We start from the raw sequence: 19,910 nt of genomic DNA on the forward strand, positions 1-19,910 counted from the left end.
GTTAACCAAGACACCTGGATACTTATTCACATGTACGGAAGCCGAACTGGGAAATGTCACCTCTAATGCAAACTGAATCGCTCAATCATAATCTGTACAATATGTTATTACACTTCATTATAATACTGACCTTTTCGAAAACACTTCAAGATCGTCCAAGAGCAACAGCACACTAGGGCCTCTGAAGGGGACTGTGTCCAAGTGCTAAGGGATCTCATAATAATGACTTTTTATCTCATAATTATGACTTTTTATCCTATAATAATGAGTTTTCATTTCGTAATTATGACTTTATATCTCATAATTATGACATTCAATCTCATAATAATGACTTTCAATCTCATAATTATGAGATTGTTTGTAAGATTTCTTTTATTTCAAGCGGCGGAATGGGCTTCCATAATAAAACGCAAATTTTTACCACAGACTGTTTATGAAAGCAATTATTTTTTAACCACAAACTGCTTATAAAACGCGAATTTTTTTTTTTTTTTTTTTTTTTTTTTTTTTTTACCACAGACTGTTTATAAAACGCGACTTTTTACCACAGACTGTTTGTAAAACGCGACTTTTTTTCCACAGACTGTTTATAAAATGCAACTTTTTTCTTTTTTTTACCACAGACTGTTTATAAAACGCTTTTTTTTTTACCAGGCTATTTATAAAACGCAACTTTTTTTTTTTAATTTTTTTTTTTTACCACAGACTATTTATAAAACGCGACGTTTTATTTTTTTAACCACAGACTGTTTAGAAAACACGACTTTTTTTTTTTTTTTAACCAGACTGTTTATAAAAGCAACTTTTTTTTGTTTGTTTGGTTTTTTTTTTTTTTGTTTTTTTTTTTTTTACCACAGACTGTTTATAAAACGCGACTTTTTTCCACAGACTGTTTATAAAATGCGACTTTTTTTTTTTTTTTTTTTTACCACAGACTGTTTGTAAAACGCGACTTTTTTTTCCCACAGACTGTTTATAAAATGCAACTTTTTTTTGTTTGTTTGTTTGTTTTTTTACCACACTGTTTGTAAAACGCGACTTTTTTTCCACAGACTGTTTATAAAATGTAACTTTTTTTTTTTTTTTTTTTTTTTTACCACAGACTCTTTATAAAACGCGAATTTTTACCACAGACTGTTTATGAACGCGATTTTTTTTAACCACAGACTGTTTATAAAACGCAATTTTTTTTTGTTACCTCAGACTGTTTGCAAAACGCGACTTTTTACCACAGACTGTTTATAAAACGCGACTTTTTTTTTTTTTTACCACAGACTTTATAAAACGCGTCTTTTTACGTGCATCCTACGCTTGCTACGTATGGCACTGGTTGGCAAATTTTGTGATACGACGCTTGCCGTGTGGGCGGGGCCTATCCTGATCATGGTTGTTCGCGATAGGTTCTACTACGCTATGGTTCTACGGTGAAGTCTGTGAACATATCGAGCGCACCCAGACAAGAAAAGGACGGGAGGCGTTTGGCGCGTTTCAGACTGCAGGAGGCTACAGCGGAGCGCAGAGCACGTCTGTGTTGTTATTTCCTTCTGAACAAACAGCCAAGGGTTTCTCTTAAGTTTCACTAGACAAGAAGGAAAAGTCTGTGCTGGTGAAGTTATTAGTTTTCTTCTCTTTGGAGAGCCGTGGATCTGCGTTCGCTCCGCGCAGGCAAACTGGAGCGCTTAAAATGCCTCCCATCGACACCGGGAAGACTGAGCTGAAATCCCAGATTCAGCAGCTTATTGACTCCAATCAAGTGATTGTTTTCAGCAAAAGCTACTGTCCGTACTGCATTAAGGTGAGGTGTTGGTTCTGCTGAGCACGTCAGGCCTTCCTTTAGCGGGGTGGAAACTAGTCTCCTTCCGCCAAGTGAACAGCCCGACTATTTTCTAGTCCGTCCTCGCTAAACTCCATCTAGCCTCGTCATTTAAGCCGAAATACACATTTAATTCAATCATAAGTTTCATTATATAAAACCACAGTCTGTTTATAGACCCTGTGCTGTATTTAGGAGGCAAACCTGAAGCTGTGTAAAAAGTTAGCTTACCAGTTGCTAACTTAAACTTTATTTTATTACATACCGAGACATTATTCTGATAAAACTGGTTAAAATACACAGTATTTTACTATATTAAGGTTCCATTATTCATGTCCTGCACATCATTAGTCACGGAGGGATTATCTGTGGGAGAAAACATGTTAAAATGTTTTGTTAGCAGCAGCAGGGAATAGTCTGACTATAACCCTAACCCATAGTCTGCATGTCTACAATCTGCATGTCTAGGAGATTATTCATTCATTTTCCGAACCTGGAGCCCATCCCAGCTGGCCCCGGGCGACAGGCAGGGTACACCCTGGACAGCTCGCCAGTCCACCGCAGGGCCACACAGAGAGACAAACAACCACACTCACGCTCACACTCACTCCTAGGGGGGATTTAGAGTGACCAATTAACCTATCATGCATGTCTTTTGGATGGTGGGAGGAAGCCGGAGTACCCGGAGAGAACCCACGCATACACGGGGAGAACATGCAAACTCCACACAGAAAGGGCACTGACCAAACCAGCCAAGGATCGAACCAGCGACCTTGCTGTGAGGCCACAGTGCTAACCACTGCGCCACCGTGCAGCCGTCTAGGAGATTAAATAACTTTATATGGTTAAATTCTACAGCCAAGATGTTAACTAACTGGTTAAATTGTGTTGTCTGCAGGTGAAAGACTTGTTCAGAGAGCTGCAAGTCGACTGTAATGTGGTGGAGCTGGATCTCATGGGTAAGACAGACATCATGTTTATATCTTATGTCAACTAAAAGACACAGTTCATGTCTGACCAGTGTTGGCTGATGAGGTGGAGAAATACCTAGTTATCCAGGCAATTCAGATGAATTGCATTAAGCTGCTGTCAGTTTATCCAGCTCCTTAGAGGTTATGTGAATTTCGATGAGTCATTCTTCCTGTTACTGGCAGTTCTTTCCTCCTTTTCCCTCATTTTGCATTTCTTTTGCTTTTGTTTGTTTGTTTGGGTGTGAATTTTAATATTAAGTAAATCTGGACGTTATTGTTAATGTTTTTATGGTGCAGTGTGCATATATTCAGGCTTGTTTTGTTGTTTAGCCTTCCCTTGCAGCAACACATATCTCTGTATCTCTGATGTCAGATGTTTCCTTCAAGGTTGCGTGTTGGTTAAACAGTGATGGACGGTAATACAAAGTATGAAACTGTAACTTATACCGACCAGGAAATATCAGATAAGGAAAGAGCTTAATGTGCTTCCACAAACATCACCGTTCGGCTTTGTTTCTTTAAACCGTGGCTTTGACATGGGAACTTGAGAGGATTTAGCTTGATGGCAGAATATTGTTGTCTTGGTGACGGTGTGACTCGATCTGATGCCGCTTTGTGATCGATCACTAACAGACTCGCTCTGTTAAATGAAAACGGACTTATCTTCCTGCTTGGTTTATAGTTAAACCTTCTAGCCGGCCATGATGCTGCATCTGAAAACAGCTGTTTGCCACCCGTTGCTCCGTAAATGTTGAACAGGTTACTATTGATCCGATCCGATTGCTTATTTAGTCAGACTGGCTGAGCTCTGAAAATAAAATAGAGCTGTATTTGTACAGGTTTTCTTTTCTAGAGGCGGTATGTGAGCAAAACACCACCGTGCAGGTAGCTGCACTAGCTGAGCACATTTAGCTACAGGATAAATTCTGATTTGACTTTTTGAGCCCCCCTCCTCTTCTAAGTGGATTAAATGCGTCCTAGTATTGTTGTTTAGTTGGTGTGTACTGAAAAGAAAGTCTGTGGTTGAAACTGTGCGTTGCTGTCCAGAGAATGGAACAACCTACCAGGAGATGCTGCTGGAGATGACCGGGCAGAAAACCGTTCCTAACGTCTTCATCAACAAGATGCATCTGGGTGGCTGTGACAAAACGTTGCAGGTGACAATGAAACCTCGTTTTTTCTTTCAGCATTTGACCCAGAACCATGCGATGAAACGCCCCAGTGCTGTTACGGTGAAACGGACGCTGCGTCGGGTTGTTACGGTGGACGGACCTGCGCTAGACGCCGCGTCGGGTTGTTACGGTGGACGGACCTGCGCTAGACGCCGCGTCGGGTTGTTACGGTGGACGGACCTGCGCTAGACGCCGCGTCGGGTTGTTACGGTGGACGGACCTGCGCTAGACGCCGCGTCGGGTTGTTACGGTGGACGGACCTGCGCTAGACACCGCGTCGGGTTGTTACGGTGGACGGACCTGCGCTAGACGCCGCGTCGGGTTGTTACGGTGGACGGACCTGCGCTAGACGCCGTGTCGGGTTGTTACGGTGGACGGACCTGCGCTAGACGCCGTGTCGGGTTGTTACGGTGGACGGACCTGCGCTAGACGCCGCGTCGGGTTGTTACGGTGGACGCTAGACGCCGTGTCGCAGGTTGTTACGGTGGACGGACCTGCGCTAGACGCCGCGTCGGGTTGTTACGGTGGACGGACCTGCGCTAGACGCCGCGTCGGGTTTTTACGGTGGACGGACCTGCGCTAGACGCCGTGTCGGGTTGTTACGGTGGACGGACCTGCGCTAGACGCCGCGTCTGGTTGTTACGGTGGACGCTAGATGCCACGTCGGGTTGTTACGGTGGACGCTAGACGCCGCGTCGGGTTGTTACGGTGGACGCTAGACGCCGCTTCGGGTTGTTACGGTGGACGGACCTGCGCTAGACGTCGTGTCAGGTTTTTACGGTGGACGGACCTGCGCTAGACGCCGTGTCGGGTTGTTACGGTGGACGGACCTGCGCTAGACGCCGTGTCGGGTTGTTACGGTGGACGGACCTGCGCTAGACGCCGTGTCGGGTTGTTACGGTGGACGGACCTGCGCTAGACGCCGTGTCGCAGGTTGTTACGGTGGACGGACCTGCGCTAGATGTCGTGTCGGGTTGTTACGGTGGACGGACCTGCGCTAGACGTCGTGTCAGGTTTTTACGGTGGACGGAACTGCGCTAGAGGCCGCGTCGGGTTGTTACGGTGGACGGACCTGCGCTAGACGCCGCGTCGGGTTGTTACGGTGGACGGACCTGCGCTAGACGCCGTGTCGCAGGTTGTTACGGTGGACGGAACTGCGCTAGACGCCGCGTCGGGTTGTTACGGTGGACGGACCTGCGCTAGACGCCGCGTCGCAGGTTGTTACGGTGGACGGACCTGCGCTAGACGCTGTGTCGCAGGTTGTTACGGTGGACGGACCTGCGCTAGACGCCGTGTCGGGTTGTTACGGTGGACGGACCTGCGCTAGACGCCGTGTCGCAGGTTGTTACGGTGGACGGACCTGCGCTAGACGCCGCGTCGGGTTGTTACGGTGGACGGACCTGCGCTAGACGCCGCGTCGGGTTGTTACGGTGGACGGACCTGCGCTAGACGCCGTGTCGGGTTGTTACGGTGGACGGACCTGCGCTAGACGCCGCGTCTGGTTGTTACGGTGGACGCTAGATGCCGCGTCGGGTTGTTACGGTGGACGCTAGATGCCGCGTCGGGTTGTTACGGTGGACGCTAGACGCCGCGTCGGGTTGTTACGGTGGACGCTAGACGCCGCTTCGGGTTGTTACGGTGGACGGACCTGCGCTAGACGTCGTGTCAGGTTTTTACGGTGGACGGACCTGCGCTAGACGCCGTGTCGGGTTGTTACGGTGGACGGACCTGCGCTAGACGCCGTGTCGGGTTGTTACGGTGGACGGACCTGCGCTAGACGCCGTGTCGGGTTGTTACGGTGGACGGACCTGCGCTAGACGCCGTGTCGCAGGTTGTTACGGTGGACGGACCTGCGCTAGATGTCGTGTCGGGTTGTTACGGTGGACGGACCTGCGCTAGACGTCGTGTCAGGTTTTTACGGTGGACGGAACTGCGCTAGAGGCCGCGTCGGGTTGTTACGGTGGACGGACCTGCGCTAGACGCCGCGTCGGGTTGTTACGGTGGACGGACCTGCGCTAGACGCCGTGTCGCAGGTTGTTACGGTGGACGGAACTGCGCTAGACGCCGCGTCGGGTTGTTACGGTGGACGGACCTGCGCTAGACGCCGTGTCGCAGGTTGTTACGGTGGACGGACCTGCGCTAGACGCTGTGTCGCAGGTTGTTACGGTGGACGGACCTGCGCTAGACGCCGTGTCGGGTTGTTACGGTGGACTGACCTGCGCTAGACGCCGTGTCGCAGGTTGTTACGGTGGACTGACCTGCGCTAGACGCCGTGTCGCAGGTTGTTACGGTGGACTGACCTGCGCTAGACGCCGTGTCGCAGGTTGTTACGGTGGACTGACCTGCGCTAGACACCGTGTCGCAGGTTGTTACGGTGGACGGACCTGCGCTAGACGCCGTGTCGCAGGTTGTTACGGTGGACTGACCTGCGCTAGACACCGTGTCGCAGGTTGTTACGGTGGACGGACCTGCGCTAGACGCCGCGTCGGGTTGTTACGGTGGACGGACCTGCGCTAGACGCCGTGTCGGGTTGTTACGGTGGACGGACCTGCGCTAGACGCCGCGTCGGGTTGTTACGGTGGACGCTAGACGCCGTGTCGCAGGTTGTTACGGTGGACGGACCTGCGCTAGACGCCGCGTCGGGTTGTTACGGTGGACGGACCTGCGCTAGACGCCGCGTCGGGTTGTTACGGTGGACGGACCTGCGCTAGACGCTGCGTCGGGTTGTTACGGTGGACGGACCTGCGCTAGACGCCGCGTCGGGTTGTTACGGTGGACGGACCTGCGCTAGACGCCGCGTCGGGTTGTTACGGTGGACGGACCTGCGCTAGACGCCGCGTCGGGTTGTTACGGTGGACGGACCTGCGCTAGACGCCGCGTCGGGTTGTTACGGTGGACGGACCTGCGCTAGACGCCGCGTCGGGTTGTTAAGGTGGACGGACCTGCGCTAGACGCCGCGTCTGGTTGTTACGGTGGACGCTAGATGCCGCGTCGGGTTGTTACGGTGGACGCTAGACGCCGCGTCGGGTTGTTACGGTGGACGCTAGACGCCGCTTCGGGTTGTTACGGTGGACGGACCTGCGCTAGACGTCGTGTCAGGTTTTTACGGTGGACGGACCTGCGCTAGACGCCGTGTCGGGTTGTTACGGTGGACGGACCTGCGCTAGACGCCGTGTCGGGTTGTTACGGTGGACGGACCTGCGCTAGACGCCGTGTCGCAGGTTGTTACGGTGGACGGACCTGCGCTAGACGTCGTGTCAGGTTGTTACGGTGGACGGAACTGCGCTAGAGGCCGCGTCGGGTTGTTACGGTGGACGGACCTGCGCTAGACGCCGCGTCCGGTTGTTACGGTGGACGGACCTGCACTAGACGCCGCGTCGGGTTGTTACGGTGGACGGACCTGCGCTAGACGCCGTGTCGCAGGTTGTTACGGTGGACGGAACTGCGCTAGACGCCGCGTCGGGTTGTTACGGTGGACGGACCTGCGCTAGACGCCGCGTCGCAGGTTGTTACGGTGGACGGACCTGCGCTAGACGCCGTGTCGCAGGTTGTTACAGTGGACTGACCTGCGCTAGACACCGTGTCGCAGGTTGTTACGGTGGACGGACCTGCGCTAGACGCCGTGTCGGGTTGTTACGGTGGACTGACCTGCGCTAGACGCCGTGTCGCAGGTTGTTACGGTGGACTGACCTGCGCTAGACGCCGTGTCGCAGGTTGTTACGGTGGACTGACCTGCGCTAGACGCCGTGTCGCAGGTTGTTACGGTGGACTGACCTGCGCTAGACACCGTGTCGCAGGTTGTTACGGTGGACGGACCTGCGCTAGACGCCGTGTCGCAGGTTGTTACAGTGGACTGACCTGCGCTAGACACCGTGTCGCAGGTTGTTACGGTGGACGGACCTGCGCTAGACGCCGTGTCGCAGGTTGTTACGGTGGACGGACCTGCGCTAGACACCGTGTCGCAGGTTGTTACGGTGGACGGACCTGCGCTAGACGCCGTGTCGCAGGTTGTTACGGTGGACGGACCTGCGCTAGACACCGTGTCGCAGGTTGTTACGGTGGACGGACCTGCGCTAGACACCGTGTCGCAGGTTGTTACGGTGGACGGACCTGCGCTAGACACCGTGTCGCAGGTTGTTACGGTGGACGGACCTGCGCTAGACACCGTGTCGCAGGTTGTTACGGTGGACGGACCTGCGCTAGACACCGTGTCGCAGGTTGTTACGGTGGACGGACCTGCGCTAGACACCGTGTCGCAGGTTGTTACGGTGGACGGACCTGCGCTAGACACCGTGTCGCAGGTTGTTACGGTGGACGGACCTGCGCTAGACGCCGTGTCGCAGGTTGTTACGGTGGACGGACCTGCGCTAGACACCGTGTCGCAGGTTGTTACGGTGGACGGACCTGCGCTAGACGCCGTGTCGGGTTGTTACGGTGGACTGACCTGCGCTAGACGCCGTGTCGCAGGTTGTTACGGTGGACTGACCTGCGCTAGACGCCGTGTCGCAGGTTGTTACGGTGGACTGACCTGCGCTAGACGCCGTGTCGCAGGTTGTTACGGTGGACTGACCTGCGCTAGACACCGTGTCGCAGGTTGTTACGGTGGACGGACCTGCGCTAGACGCCGTGTCGCAGGTTGTTACAGTGGACTGACCTGCGCTAGACACCGTGTCGCAGGTTGTTACGGTGGACGGACCTGCGCTAGACGCCGTGTCGCAGGTTGTTACGGTGGACGGACCTGCGCTAGACACCGTGTCGCAGGTTGTTACGGTGGACGGACCTGCGCTAGACGCCGTGTCGCAGGTTGTTACGGTGGACGGACCTGCGCTAGACACCGTGTCGCAGGTTGTTACGGTGGACGGACCTGCGCTAGACACCGTGTCGCAGGTTGTTACGGTGGACGGACCTGCGCTAGACACCGTGTCGCAGGTTGTTACGGTGGACGGACCTGCGCTAGACACCGTGTCGCAGGTTGTTACGGTGGACGGACCTGCGCTAGACGCCGTGTCGCAGGTTGTTACAGTGGACTGACCTGCGCTAGACACCGTGTCGCAGGTTGTTACGGTGGACGGACCTGCGCTAGACACCGTGTCGCAGGTTGTTACGGTGGACGGACCTGCGCTAGACGCCGTGTCGCAGGTTGTTACGGTGGACGGACCTGCGCTAGACGCCGTGTCGCAGGTTGTTACGGTGGACGGACCTGCGCTAGACGCCGTGTCGCAGGTTGTTACGGTGGACGGACCTGCGCTAGACACCGTGTCGCAGGTTGTTACGGTGGACGGACCTGCGCTAGACGCCGTGTCGGGTTGTTACCTGCGCTGTGTTCTGGTTTAACTGAACATGTCTGTGTGCACCAGGCTCATAGAGACGGCAGCCTGCAGCAGCTGCTCAGCGGGGAAAACGAGGCCTACGACTACGACCTGATCGTCATCGGAGGAGGATCTGGAGGCCTGGCGTGCTCCAAGGTGAGCTGCAGCACGCGGAGTGTGTCCTCTGTGGTTTTGTAGCCTTGTTGTGTAACTTTGGTGGCTGGTTAGTTGTCAAGTCAGTGTGAAACTGAAGCCTGCGTTGCAGTTCTGTTATCAGCCGGTCCCGTTTTATTTCTGTAGTTAACCTTCTTGAGGAATTTCCGATGTGAAGTCATTCTGAAACCAAACTGTTCTGACAGGAAGCGGCTCAGCTGGGGAAGAAGGTCATGGTGTTGGACTACGTCGTGCCAACACCGAAGGGAACCACCTGGGGTAAGGCGCTTCCCTTTACCAGCCGTGGTGATTGCAGTGAGTAGCGCGCAGATGGACCCAGTGTGTGTGTTTCAGGTCTGGGTGGAACCTGCGTTAACGTGGGCTGTATTCCTAAGAAGCTGATGCACCAGACGGCCATGCTGGGAACGGCCATGCAGGACGCACGCAAGTTCGGCTGGGAGTTCGACCAATCAGGTCAGCGCTGCACGTTGGTTTAATCTTTAAAATCCCCGTCCTGTCTGGTGTTTGTGTCGCTAATCGATGCATCTCATAAATCCGTCGTGATGATTGATGACTGATTGATCAGGAAACCACGTCTTGCGTTCCTGCCTTGTTGCTATGGACCAATGGAGAGGGAGCGAATGATGGCAAAGCGGAACGAAGATGTTCAGTTGAAAAGGAATGTATGCTACACTGTGTCTGCAGGGGTTTCTGCCGCATGTAACGCATCGCCATGGCAACGTGAACGCTGCCGAGTTATCAGGTCGGACTGTTGCAGATGTTACATAAAGATGAGATTGTATAAATGGATCCATGTGACCCACATGTCTGCACAGCAACAGACCATAATGCGTGTGACATCCCACTCAGGACATGCTCTGCTAACTTCATTTAGACAAAGACTGGAGTGTCGACGGCGTTTCTGCGGCGTGGCGGAGGCGTGGCGGAGGGGACGTGGTACAGTTAGCGTGTGACTTTGTCCACGAGAAGCAACAACTTTGTTCGGGTTTGAAGGCAACCAGAAAAAGAGTTGGTTCAGGTCGATTCATCCTTCACGGGAAACCGGGGGTCTTCATATGAAAGAAACATGTGACCCGTTATTTCATGTTTAACGTGGAACTTCCTCCGTGGCAGCGCGGGCTTGTGCACGTGGCGGTGCACCGGTCTTGGCCAGGGCAGTTTGTCACCAGCTCGACCAGCGGTTCGTAGAAACGTCCCGCTCATCCTGCATCGGGTGCGTTTGGGAAACCACAGCGATGTCGGACAGTTTTAATGACTCAGCATTTTCACCTGACGCGTGTCCCCGCCGTTACAGCCGTTTAATCTGTTATGAACATGTGAGAGTGTCTTTTCTGAGTCGTCTTTAAACGCACCATGAGCGTACACGTGCTCCAAAAGAAAGTTGGTTAGTTTTCCCTCCAAACAAAGAGATTTTTTTTTTTTTTCTTTTTAATCTTTTTGGGGTTTTTCCCGTCATATTTTACCCGAGGCAGGTCTGGTCGTCTCCAGCCGCCAGAGATCCCTGCAGGCTTTCCATCAACACGCCTGGCCCAACATGAAAGGATCCAAACAGGCTAATTACATTCAGTCTGAAGTGCTTCTTTGATCCCAACCAGAATCCGTTCACGTTTTCCAGAACACAGCGGACTGTCCGAGCCGACGGACGTTCGGATCAAAGAGGCGGATGTGAACGTGTCCTTACTCCTTTATACAGGAATAATCTGTCTGTTTGGTGGGAATGACCTTTTCCCTGTCGTACATTCGCCCTCTAAAAGCCCATTTCTGCTCCCTTGCGTGCATAAGTTCACGCTCCACTTCTGACATTGGCTGCTAATGCGCCGCTTTAAAGAACAGAATGTTTTAGGCTGTTGTCTGTCGTTTCATGTACTTTATGTGTGGTCTTCTCCCTGTTTCTCCTCCCCCCTGGTTTGTTCCTTCCGCTGTGTGTCAGCCATACAAGTCAACGTTTGCCCCGCCGTATCTGGCAGTACCGCTCCGTTTTCTCCGTCAAGCTCCCTGAAAGAGAACCGAATCACGTGCATAACCGTCGCAGGAGGCGAGACTTTCCGTCAAGTCCACCGTCTGTGTGGAGCGTAAAGTCAGGAGGTAACGGGTGTCTCGTCTCTGTCTGTCTGCAGTGAAACACAACTGGGAGACCATGAAAACGGCGGTGAACAACTACATCGGCTCTCTGAACTGGGGCTACAGGGTGGCGCTGAGAGACAAAAAAGTAGACTATGTCAACGCCTACGCTGAATTCATGGAACCACACAAAATCAAGGTTACACTTTTATACTCTGGATTAGATGGTATTGTTGCTCATACGGCTCTGTAGCATCTTGTGTGTGTGTGTGTGTGTGTGTTGTTTTTATGTGGTGTGTATTTACTGTTTGTACCAGCGTCTACAGATGCAAATGAGCCGTCAGCTAACTGCTGCAGCACATGGTCCCTGTCAGATAAACAATGAAGTAAATTATTAAGGATTTACTTGAAATAAATGGTCTGCTATCTGGAGAAATCCTGTTTATGTTTAGATGTTTAGACATGGTGTCTCAGAGCTGTTCACGCATCAGCGCCAATGTTTGTTCCAGGCCACTAACAAACGAGGGAAGGAGACGTTTTACACAGCAGCCAGGTTTGTTCTGGCTACAGGCGAGAGGCCGCGCTACCTCGGTATCCCTGGAGACAAAGAGTACTGCATCACCAGGCGAGTCTGCAGTCAGATTATTTCTTTTCTGTGTGATAGCCTGCTTCTGGTTCAGAGGTGGTTCCATCTCAGCAGGAGGTTCTGTTACTGGTTCAGAGGTGGTTCCATCTCAGCAGGAGGTTCTGTTACTGGTTCAGATCAGGAGTTTTGCTGTTGAATCAGATGTGAGAAGGCTTCTGGATGCTGGAAGGAAGCCCGACGTTCTGCTGAAGCTGCGGAGCCGGACGTTCTGCTGAAGCTGCGGAGCCCGACGTTCTGCTGAAGCTACGAAGCCCGACGTTCTGCTGAAGCTGCGGAGCCCGACGTTCTGCTGAAGCTGCGGAGCCCGACGTTCTGCTGAAGCTACGGAGCCCGACGTTCTGCTGAAGCTACGGAGCCCGACGTTCTGCTGAAGCTGCGGAGCCCGACGTTCTGCTGAAGCTGCGGAGCCCGACGTTCTGCTGAAGCTACGGAGCCCGACGTTCTGCTGAAGCTGCGGAGCCCGACGTTCTGCTGAAGCTGCGGAGCCCGACGTTCTGCTGAAGCTACGAAGCCCGACGTTCTGCTGAAGCTACGGAGCCCGACGTTCTGCTGAAGCTGCGGAGCCCGACGTTCTGCTGAAGCTGCGGAGCCCGACGTTCTGCTGAAGCTGCGGAGCCCGACGTTCTGCTGAAGCTGCGGAGCCCGACGTTCTGCTGAAGCTGCGGAGCCCGACGTTCTGCTGAAGCTGCGGAGCCCGACGTTCTGCTGAAGCTGCGGAGCCCGACGTTCTGCTGAAGCTGCGGAGCCCGACGTTCTGCTGAAGCTGCGGAGCCGGACGTTCTGCTGAAGCTACGGAGCCCGACGTTCTGCTGAAGCTGCGAAGCCCGACGTTCTGCTGAAGCTGCGGAGCCCGACGTTCTGCTGAAGCTACGGAGCCCGACGTTCTGCTGAAGCTGCGGAGCCCGACGTTCTGCTGAAGCTGCGGAGCCCGACGTTCTGCTGAAGCTACGGAGCCCGACGTTCTGCTGAAGCTGCGGAGCCCGACGTTCTGCTGAAGCTGCGGAGCCCGACGTTCTGCTGAAGCTGCGGAGCCCGACGTTCTGCTGAAGCTACGGAGCCCGACGTTCTGCTGAAGCCGCGGAGCCGGACGTTCTGCTGAAGCTGCGGAGCCCGACGTTCTGCTGAAGCCGCGGAGCCCGACGTTCTGCCTCGCCCACCATGTCATTAACTGGCTGGAGGCCGTTTCAGAGCCTGAACAGCAGCGTGTCGCCGGGTTTTCAGCCGTTTTATAGCTTCCTGTAAAGAGTAGTGTTTACTGACAGCGTTGTTTCCTCCTCAGCGACGACCTCTTCTCACTGCCCTACTGCCCGGGGAAGACCCTGGTCATCGGCGCGTCGTATGTGGCTCTGGAGTGCGGTGGCTTCCTGGCCGGCCTCGGCCTGGACGTCACCATCATGGTCCGCTCCATCCTGCTGCGGGGGTTTGACCAGGACATGGCCAACCGTGCTGGCGACCACATGGAGGAGCATGGCGTCAAGTTCATCCGCAGATACGTCCCAACGAAGGTCTGTCTCCGACTAACCATAAAATCTGGTTAACTCTTCCCTGAGTGAAGATAAGAGGCGGTTTGCAGACTTTGGAGAGTGTGTAACCGGGTTTATTGTTGCCGTGCGGAGGCTCGCCTCCGAGCGCGGCGCTCGGCACAAGGTCAACATTTCCCCCCCTCTGGTGTGCTGTAGATAGAGGAGCTGGAGGCGGGCGCTCCTGGCAGGCTGAAGGTGACAGCCAAGTCGACGGAGACCGATGAGGTCATTGAGGGCGAGTACAACACGGTGTGTAGACTTCATCTCAACACTTGTTTGTCTCTTTTTCATTAATTGTGAGTTTTATTCAGAGTTTTACGACATTTCCCATCCGCTAAATGAAAGCAGCTGATTGGCTGCTTCATATTGCTGCTATTAAAACCCAGTTAGGCGTGTAGAAGTGGTCTGAAGTCGCTGGCCAGCCCCACTCAGGCTGAATACATGATGTGAAACGATCTGAAGAGGAAGGGAAATGATCAGTAAAGCTCCTGCAGTATTCTGACCCCAGCTTCCTGGTGTCCGGTCCGTTCTGCAGGTGCTGATCGCGGTGGGTCGAGACGCTTGCACAGACAAGGTCGGTCTGGACAAGGCAGGGGTCAAAGTCAACCCCAAGTAAGTTGGTTTTTTTTCTCTGCGTTCTTGGTGCGCTGCCCCTTTAAGACTGGTGTAGAGTCACGGTGATTCAGCAGTTCTCGTCCTCCCGTGGCGCTCTGCAGGAGGAGTCCGGGGGGGTCATGCAGAGGAGGAATGTGGGTCGGCGTGCTTAGTGGCAGGAACGCTACGTCTACTGACTGTCCTCATGCCACTCCTGGTTTTTTCTGGAGGTGGAACAGATCCAGACGGGAATGAATTATCTGATCCTCAGAGCGACCTTTTTATTATTTAAATAACTTTCTGACCATTAAACTCCGTGTTCTGGGCTCGATCCACGCCGCCGTGTGCATGGAGCTCAGGGAGCTCTGTGTGTGTGTGTGTGTGTGTGTGTGTGTGTGTGTGTGTGTGTGAGTGAGGGGGGGGGGGGGGGGGGAGTCCATTCAGATAAAAATTGAGTTTTTTTTTTTTTTTTTTTAGTTATTTTTTATTTTACAGTTTTTAAACTTTTTGGTCAAATAAAATTTTTAAAAGGAATTAAAATGATGATTTTTTTACTTGAAGTGTTTTTGTGGGTTCAGGTGGGGGAAAGTTACGGCTTCTCTCCAGCAGGGGGCGAAATGTTTCCGCTGTCCAGTAACGTGACGTTAGATCCGTCTGGAGAACGGCGACGACCTGCAGAGAAAAATCCTCCACCGTCACATTTAGGATTATTTGCTTTGAAGGGAAACAGAGCTGGACGTGTCGAAGTATTTATAACCTGAAGATGTGGCGTACGGCGGTAACACGACCTGCCCGCCTAGCAAAATGATGAGCTAGCAGCCAAACGTCGCGCAGCAGGAAGACAACAGAAGCTTTATGAGCAGCCCTGTGTGGACACATCATCATGCAGATCTAAGCTGGACGGAATCGTTTCATGACATGAAACAATCGGACGTATCCATGGCGATCGGACGTATCCATGGCGATCGTATCTAAGGGTCCGGCTGCAGCGCCACCAGACGGGGAAATGAGGTGGAGTAGCCTCATACAGGTCCGTCTCTGCCTGAAAAAGCCTGGAAAGGTCTGGAAAAGCCTGGAAAGGTCTGGAGAAGCCTGGAAAGGTCTGCTAGCTAAAAAGCTGTGATCTGCATGACAGTGAAGAACACAGAGGAAACGGAAACTCCAGCCTAATGGAACCTCACACAACAAAACTGGTCCCAGTGGACCCGCCTGAACTGGTCCCAGTGGACCCGGCGGCCACCTGAACTGGTCCCAGTGGACCCGCCTGAACTGGTCCCAGTGGACCCGCCTGAACTGGTCCCAGTGGACCCGGCGGCCGCCTGAACTGGTCCCAGTGGACCCGCCTGAACTGGTCCCAGTGGACCCGCCTGAACTGGTCCCAGTGGACCCGGCGGCCACCTGAACTGGTCCCAGTGGACCCGCCTGAACTGGTCCCAGTGGACCCGCCTGAACTGGTCCCAGTGGACCCGGCGGCCGCCTGAACTGGTCCCAGTGGACCCGGCGGCCGCCTGAACTGGTTCTGACCGTTACAAGCCTTTGAAACGGAGCTTTTTCTTCGGGGTTGTTTGGTGGAAGATGGTTAAAGCCGTGAGGCTGGCTGGGATTAGAACGGCATGGGGTCGACTTGACAGGGATTCAGTCATGTGCTCGCTGGTCTTGTGACCGTAGCAACGTTCAGATGGTGCACTGCAGTCGTCAGCTGTTCTGCTGCTCTACGCAGCAAGATGTCAACAAGTCCTTTTAAAACCGTGTTCTCATCTGGACTTCAACAGATTAATGATCTGCAGCACCATGATACAGGTTAGCTGTATCATATGTAGCTGTTTGTAGGTCATGTTCCAGTTAATTATCTACAAGGTCCAGCCCTTCCCAGTGGCTTTCCTCCCTCTGAGCTTCGGTCGGCAGCAGTAACATGTAATTATAAAGAACAAATGCAGCTTTCATTCAGTTACTGAAGTTGGACACAACACGGGAAAAACATAATCCACATCCCTTTTAACCACCGGAGGTTGCTGCTTGCTTATATTACATTCTGAAAACGTTTAAATATGTAAAGCAGCTCTATTTACCCTTCCAGCAGCTCTACTTCCCCCTCCGCCGGCTCTACTTCCCCCTCCGCCGGCTCTAGCTCCCCCTCCGCCGGCTCTAGCTCCCCCTCCGCCGGCTCTAGCTCCCCCTCCGCCGGCTCTAGCTCCCCCTCCGCCGGCTCTACTTCCCCCTCCGCCGGCTCTAGCTCCCCCTCCGCCGGCTCTAGTTCCCCCTCCGCCGGCTCTAGCTCCCCCTCCGCCGGCTCTAGTTCCCCCTCCGCCGGCTCTAGCTCCCCCTCCGCCGGCTCTACTTCCCCCTCCGCCGGCTCTACTTCCCCCTCCGCCGGCTCTAGCTCCCCCTCCGCCGGCTCTAGCTCCCCCTCCGCCGGCTCTAGCTCCCCCTCCGCCGGCTCTACTTCCCCCTCCGCCGGCTCTAGCTCCCTCTCCGCCGGCTCTACTTCCCTCTCCGCCGGCTCTACTTCCCCCTCCGCCGGCTCTACTTCCCTCTCCGCCGGCTCTACTTCCCCCTCCGCCGGCTCTAGCTCCCCCTCCGCCGGCTCTACTTCCCCCTCCGCCGGCTCTACTTCCCCCTCCGCCGGCTCTACTTCCCCCTCCGCCGGCTCTAGCTCCCCCTCCGCCGGCTCTAGTTCCCCCTCCGCCGGCTCTACTTCCCCCTCCGCCGGCTCTACTTCCCCCTCCGCCGGCTCTACTTCCCCCTCCGCCGGCTCTAGCTCCCCCTCCGCCGGCTCTACTTCCCCCTCCGCCGGCTCTACTTCCCTCTCCGCCGGCTCTACTTCCCCCTCCGCCGGCTCTACTTCCCTCTCCGCCGGCTCTACTTCCCCCTCCGCCGGCTCTAGCTCCCCCTCCGCCGGCTCTAGCTCCCCCTCCGCCGGCTCTAGCTCCCCCTCCGCCGGCTCTAGCTCCCCCTCCTCCGGCTCTAGCTCCCTCTCCGCCGGCTCTACTTCCCCCTCCGCCGGCTCTAGCTCCCCCTCCGCCGGCTCTAGCTCCCCCTCCGCCGGCTCTAGCTCCCCCTCCGCCGGCTCTAGCTCCCCCTCCGCCGGCTCTAGCTCCCCCTCCGCCGGCTCTAGCTCCCCCTCCGCCGGCTCTAGCTCCCCCTCCGCCGGCTCTAGCTCCCCCTCCGCCGGCTCTAGCTCCCCCTCCGCCGGCTCTAGCTCCCCCTCCGCCGGCTCTACTTCCCCCTCCGCCGGCTCTACTTCCCCCTCCGCCGGCTCTAGTTCCCCCTCCGCCGGCTCTAGTTCCCCCTCCGCCGGCTCTAGTTCCCCCTCTGCCGGCTACGTTGATGCCTGTTTAGGACTCACCTCCTGGTAATATGTTTCTGTAATCCGGTCTGTCTGCTGCGCGACATCGCGATGTTCCTCGTAGTATTTCCGTGGTATTGCCGTAGCTGTTGCGCCGTGCAGCCATCGTGACATCATGACCACCACTGATGTTTGGTGACGCAGTAAAAACTAACTGGTTTGTTGTGTTTCTCCCTGCCCCCTCTCACTTTCCAGGAATGGAAAAATCCCAGTGAACGACGAGGAGCAGACCAATGTGCCTCACATCTACGCTATCGGAGACATTCTGGAGGGCAAGTGGGAGCTGACGCCCGTCGCCATCCAAGCTGGCAAGTTGCTGGCTCGCCGCCTCTACAAGGGAGCAAAGCTGAAGGTAAGCCGGCTCCTCCAGACCAGGGTGGTCACGGTTCAACCCAGCGTGAAGTGACGGTCTGTGTTTCTGCAGTGCGACTACATCAACGTCCCCACCACCGTTTTCACACCGCTGGAGTACGGCTCCTGCGGCCTGTCGGAGGAACGCGCCACGGAGCTGTACGGAGAGGAGAACATCGAGGTAATGAGGAGACGATCTGTCGGCGGACTGTTTACACATCCAGATCCATCTTTCCAGCCTGATGTTTGCTTTTCATTGTCTGCCTCGTTGGTTCATCAGAGCTCGCTAACTCCATAAACTATTCCACATTAAAGTCCGTTTTAATACGACAATAGAACCTAATTCAGGATGTCCTCCCTGCGCGGCGTTCAGGTGTACCACAGTCTGTTCTGGCCTCTGGAGTTCACCGTGCCCGGCAGAGACAACAACCGATGCTACGCCAAGATCATCTGCAGTAAACTGGACAGCGTAAGATCCCCACTTCCCACGTCTCCAGCTCCTTCCTGTTCGCACGTCTTCATTACAGCTCTGATCTTCACTGCAGGACCGGGTCATCGGGTTCCACTACTTGGGTCCAAATGCAGGCGAGGTGACCCAAGGCTTCGGGGCCGCCATGAAGTGTGGCGCCACCAAGGAGCAGCTGGACGGGACCATCGGCATCCACCCCACCTGTGCTGAGGTAAGGAGATGGCAGAGTTTTAGCTCTGGACGTTGGGCTACATGAGAGGACCAGGTCACGACCTCCCTCTTCTTCCAGGTCTTCACCACGATGGCGGTGACGAAGCGATCCGGTGGAGACGTCACCCAGACGGGCTGCTGAGGTTAAACCCTGCTCGTTTAGCGGGCTGCTCTCCCGTTCAGACTCCCGTAGAAACACCTGTATCTCCGTAGCTCCCCGCCAGCTGTCACGCTCGCCGTGGCGGAGGCCGCCGCGATGCGGACGGTTCTGGCTTTCGGGGAGCTCGGAGATGACCGAAGCCGGGGCTGAGCTCTGGCGAGTCTGACGTGGGGGCAGCCTGCGGAACTGCGGGGTTACTCCAACGCACCGTGTCACCGCCGTGGTTTCCTCCCGGAGGAGCACCGACACACTCCGCTGTGTTCGGGCTGTTTTTGACGTCCTGGCTCGTAACCTGAAGTATGAAGGTGGGCGAGGATCGATGTCCTTCTGCGGAGATGGCTGCCGGTGGCCCAGATTTCGTCCAAACGTCATGCAGTTATTTACATTCACCCCTTTGTGTGTGTTTTGGGTTTTTTTTGGCTCGTCCATGCTGAAGTTATTTAAGTGGTGTCCTGCTCTGGTTTCTGGATGCTGCACGGCTCCGGAACATTCCTCACGCTGCTCGTACCTGCTCTGCAGGATGAGTTGATGTTTGCTTGTGGCTGGGAAACAAGCCGGTCTCTGCAGCGCCTGCGTTCACATTAGAAAGGAGTGGAACCGGACTTGTTTAGACCTGAGCTGACCTTCTGCTTTATGTAAATAAAGATATTCAGTCTTCTAGAAGACGTGTTCCTATAACTACCAGTGACTTCAGTCATCTTGATAAACGACTTGTTGGACCACTGTAGTCTACTTCAGCTGAATAAAGGATGGATTCGCTCTGGTTTGTCTGCCTTTAGTGTTTTTCTCTCCAATCCCATCAAAGTTTCCCGTTCAAGCGATGGATTAAAGAAACGGTAGAAATGAAAATGAGCCTTTTTGGTGACACGGTCTCTGCCCAGGCCTGGATGGAAAATGTGTGAACAGACACAAACATGCACTTACTGACTGAAAACGTTTGTTTAAAACTGAAACAAGCCTCTTAAGGGGTTAAATCAGTTCATTTCATGCTGGTGTTGGTCTGATCTGGACCGTTTTTATCCGGATGTCTCCATCCTCCACCAGGAGGACGCTCATCTGTATGAACAGTTTCGGGTATTCAGAAACACTGTTGAGTCGCGGCTTGTTTCTA

The 19,910-nt window shown here is 54.3% G+C and overlaps 1 protein-coding gene across 1 annotated transcript; it reads left to right on the forward strand.

Moving 5' to 3' along the window:
- The first annotated feature begins 1,474 nt into the window (after positions 1–1,474).
- txnrd3 (thioredoxin reductase 3) lies at positions 1,475–19,562 on the forward strand. Its single transcript, XM_079242311.1, has 16 exons — positions 1,475–1,795; positions 2,712–2,772; positions 3,832–3,941; positions 9,314–9,421; positions 9,625–9,697; positions 9,773–9,892; positions 11,557–11,699; positions 12,010–12,125; positions 13,426–13,651; positions 13,826–13,918; positions 14,205–14,281; positions 17,805–17,961; positions 18,034–18,141; positions 18,334–18,429; positions 18,506–18,640; positions 18,719–19,562. The coding sequence occupies exons 1-16, from the start codon at positions 1,685–1,687 to the stop codon at positions 18,779–18,781; spliced, it is 1,797 nt and encodes a 598-aa protein (XP_079098437.1). The 5' UTR covers positions 1,475–1,684; the 3' UTR covers positions 18,782–19,562.
- Positions 19,563–19,910: the final 348 nt, after the last annotated feature.

This window comes from Telmatherina bonti (genome assembly GCF_933228915.1).
Source record: "Telmatherina bonti genome assembly, chromosome: 6".
Taxonomy (NCBI): domain Eukaryota; kingdom Metazoa; phylum Chordata; class Actinopteri; order Atheriniformes; family Telmatherinidae; genus Telmatherina; species Telmatherina bonti.

What these genes read in the sequence shown, in the direction of transcription:
- txnrd3 (XM_079242311.1), top strand. Translation starts at nt 1,685, where the DNA reads ATGCCTCCCATCGACACCGGGAAGACTGAGCTGAAATCCCAGATTCAG. An exon ending in GCTGTGACAAAACGTTGCAG is followed by an intron (nt 3,942 to 9,313) that starts GTGACAATGAAA and finishes TGTGTGCACCAG; the next exon opens with GCTCATAGAGACGGCAGCCT. An exon ending in TCCACCCCACCTGTGCTGAG is followed by an intron (nt 18,641 to 18,718) that starts GTAAGGAGATGG and finishes CTCTTCTTCCAG; the next exon opens with GTCTTCACCACGATGGCGGT.